This window comes from Octopus bimaculoides, chromosome 17 (assembly GCF_001194135.2).
Source record: "Octopus bimaculoides isolate UCB-OBI-ISO-001 chromosome 17, ASM119413v2, whole genome shotgun sequence".
Lineage (NCBI taxonomy): Eukaryota > Metazoa > Mollusca > Cephalopoda > Octopoda > Octopodidae > Octopus > Octopus bimaculoides.
The window spans coordinates 38,779,567-38,782,296 of NC_068997.1; the positions used below are offsets into that span (position 1 = coordinate 38,779,567).

Below are 2,730 nucleotides of genomic sequence, written 5' to 3' on the forward strand. Positions count from 1 at the left end.
ATATACATGCATGTATAAAAATGGTTTTGTTTCAGATTAAATAGCTTAGCATTTTAACAAATAAAATAAGTATTGAGATTAATGTGTTAAGTCATAAAAGAACAAAAAAAGTATATTATAGTAGTTATAAATGCTAGACCATCAACCACACTTTCAGTTATTTTCTATATTAAAATATATAAAGGAAAGAACAAAATAAGTCATGTTGATGAGAGAGAGGTGGAGGGAGGGAAGGGAACGTTGATGAGTCATGGTACTGAAGATAGTTGATTGAATTTGTGGTTTTTAGCTGAGAGAAAATGTATTGCATGTATACAAATCTCTTATATTGTACATTACTAAACCGTTCTTACTGTTCTGTTTGTGTAGGCAATCCGTGATGGTGTTATTGAAGCCACAATTGACCATGATCAATGTTATGTCCAGTCTAAAGAGACGAGTGACATTTACTCAACACGTGAACCTATGACAGCATTCCATCAAAGGATAAAGTTTTGCTTGGACATTCATAATTCTTCAGTCAAGGTAAGCAGTTATTTCTATTTCCTTCGGATCATTACTTGTACGATGTAAAAATATAATTGATTTTTCTGGTTTAGCCCATCACTGAGCAAACTGTGAGTCATGATTCACATGTTGATCGTAACAAATCCTCTGAGTTCTAGTGTTGAAATCTAATTTTCTTTATATGTTTATGATAATTTTTTTAATGAGAAATGATGTGGAGATCAAGATAAAATGATAAAAATAGCTAAATAAATGGAAGAAGACATAATATAAAGAATGTACAAACTACAACAGATAAAATTAATTTTAAATATTTTATGGTTGTATGTTGATCATTTGGGAATTGAAATTTTTTTTTTTAATGGAATATTTTGATTTGATTTATTGGTCAATAACAGTCAGGAGATGTCAGTTGGAAAAAAATTATCTAACTATTTATAATAATCAGATTGATATATCTAAGAGTAATTTTTGTTGGGAGATACACGATTCCCTGAAATGTATAAAGTTAAAATGAATTTTCTGATAATACCTGTGAATATTTGATATGAATATGAATCTCTAATATATAGTTTAGTGGTTTTAATTATTTTTCTATTGAATTTTTTCTCTTACTATAATTGTAGTTTTAGTTTAAATGAATGAATTATATCTAAGACAGTATATGGAATATTAAATATTTTTCTTGGTAAATTATGTATTAAATTTACTTCACAAAGTTAATCTTGTTTGACATGGAATAAATAAGCTTAATCTTTAATATGTACTTCTCAAACTGACCAGAGAAAAATTTGTATGATTTTTTTTTTTTTTTTAAATCCTGAAAATCATGTTTCAATACCAAATGAAGTAAATATGTCATTTGTGTGATTTATGTGATTTATATCTACTGTTTTCTCCCTGTATTTTGTTGTTTAGCAAGTTTGCAGAATTGTAGTCGATGTTATTATTTATTCAATAACATTTCACCAAATTCACATAGAACTAATAACGGTGCCATCAGAGATCATATTTTCTTTCTTAAAGCCAAATGGAAGGATTTGATTTCTTCTCAACAGGCTTTAGAGTTGTTCATATATATATATATATATATATATATATATGTGTTCCTTAATTGTTTTAGTGCTCCCATTCTTGAGTTAGTGGAACAACAAGGAGGTGACACCCGGAGGGAGAAAGGGCTGCACCATTGCCAGACTGGATATTCATTCCCAGCTAAATAGATTGGAACAACATGAAAAGAAGTGCATTGCTCAAGAACATAGCATATAGTGTGGCCCAGAGATAGAACTCATGATCAAAAGCCCAACACCCTAAATTGACCATGCACTTTCACACATATGATTAATGATTAATGTTTACGTAGTCAATGGAGTTAACCTATAATCTTTCTGGTCTGATAAATTTCTGGAGGTCTTTATATATATATATATATATATATATATATATGTATATATGGACTTGGCTCAATGTTTAGCTTTGCAGTTAGGCTGTTGATGGATTAAGCAAAGTTATTTCAGATACTTTAGGCATATTGTGTTACAAGTGTCTTAGCAACCAAGTAAAAGATTAGTGAACTGAAAAAGTGAACTACTATTGTGTGGTTTTGGGTGGTTCAATGCATAATTTTTATTCCTACAAAAAATGGCTGTCTACTTAAATGTTCTTATAAAATTATTTATGATGAACAGTATTCTTTATACTAGACTTTTGTCTAGTAGTTGTTTCATATTTACATCTTTTATTCTAATCTGTCAGTGTGCACTGCATTTATTGCTGCTAATATTGAGTGCTCTATGTGTGCTTGAGAATTTAGGGTGTTTGTTTACATCCAGAGGCCTAAGCCTGGTTTGTTGTCTGCACTTGAAAAGTTCTCTTACCAAGCATGGGGCATTCTATTCTTCATCCTCCTAAGTCTCCTGAAGAAAAAAACAGCAAAAACAAAATAAAGTAAATTAGTTTTTGTGGATACCAATTCTAAAAAAGTTCATTTTCTAGATTTAGGGTCCTTTTTACTCTGTATTTGCTTGAACATTGATTGACAAAAATAGATGAATCTTGATTTGTTGATCATTAGAATAGATTGTGTGTGTGTGTGTGTGTGTGTGTGTGTGTATATGTGATAGTGAGAATTAATGTTGTAAGGTTGCATAGAATTCATTTTCTGTTTCTTCTTGGCATTGAAACCACTTTAATGTTCTTAAACTGAGAAAATATATATAT

General features: G+C 29.7%; 1 protein-coding gene across 1 annotated transcript in view; it reads left to right on the forward strand.

Annotated features, from left to right (window-relative positions):
• The window catches only part of LOC106884432 (26S proteasome non-ATPase regulatory subunit 3), a 168,365-nt gene that overhangs the window by 100,989 nt on the left and 64,646 nt on the right, over positions 1-2,730 (forward strand). The window contains exon 9 of the mRNA XM_014935818.2: positions 370-525. Within this exon, the coding sequence (XP_014791304.1) occupies positions 370-525 (156 nt within the window). The remainder of the gene's footprint in view (positions 1-369; positions 526-2,730) is intronic.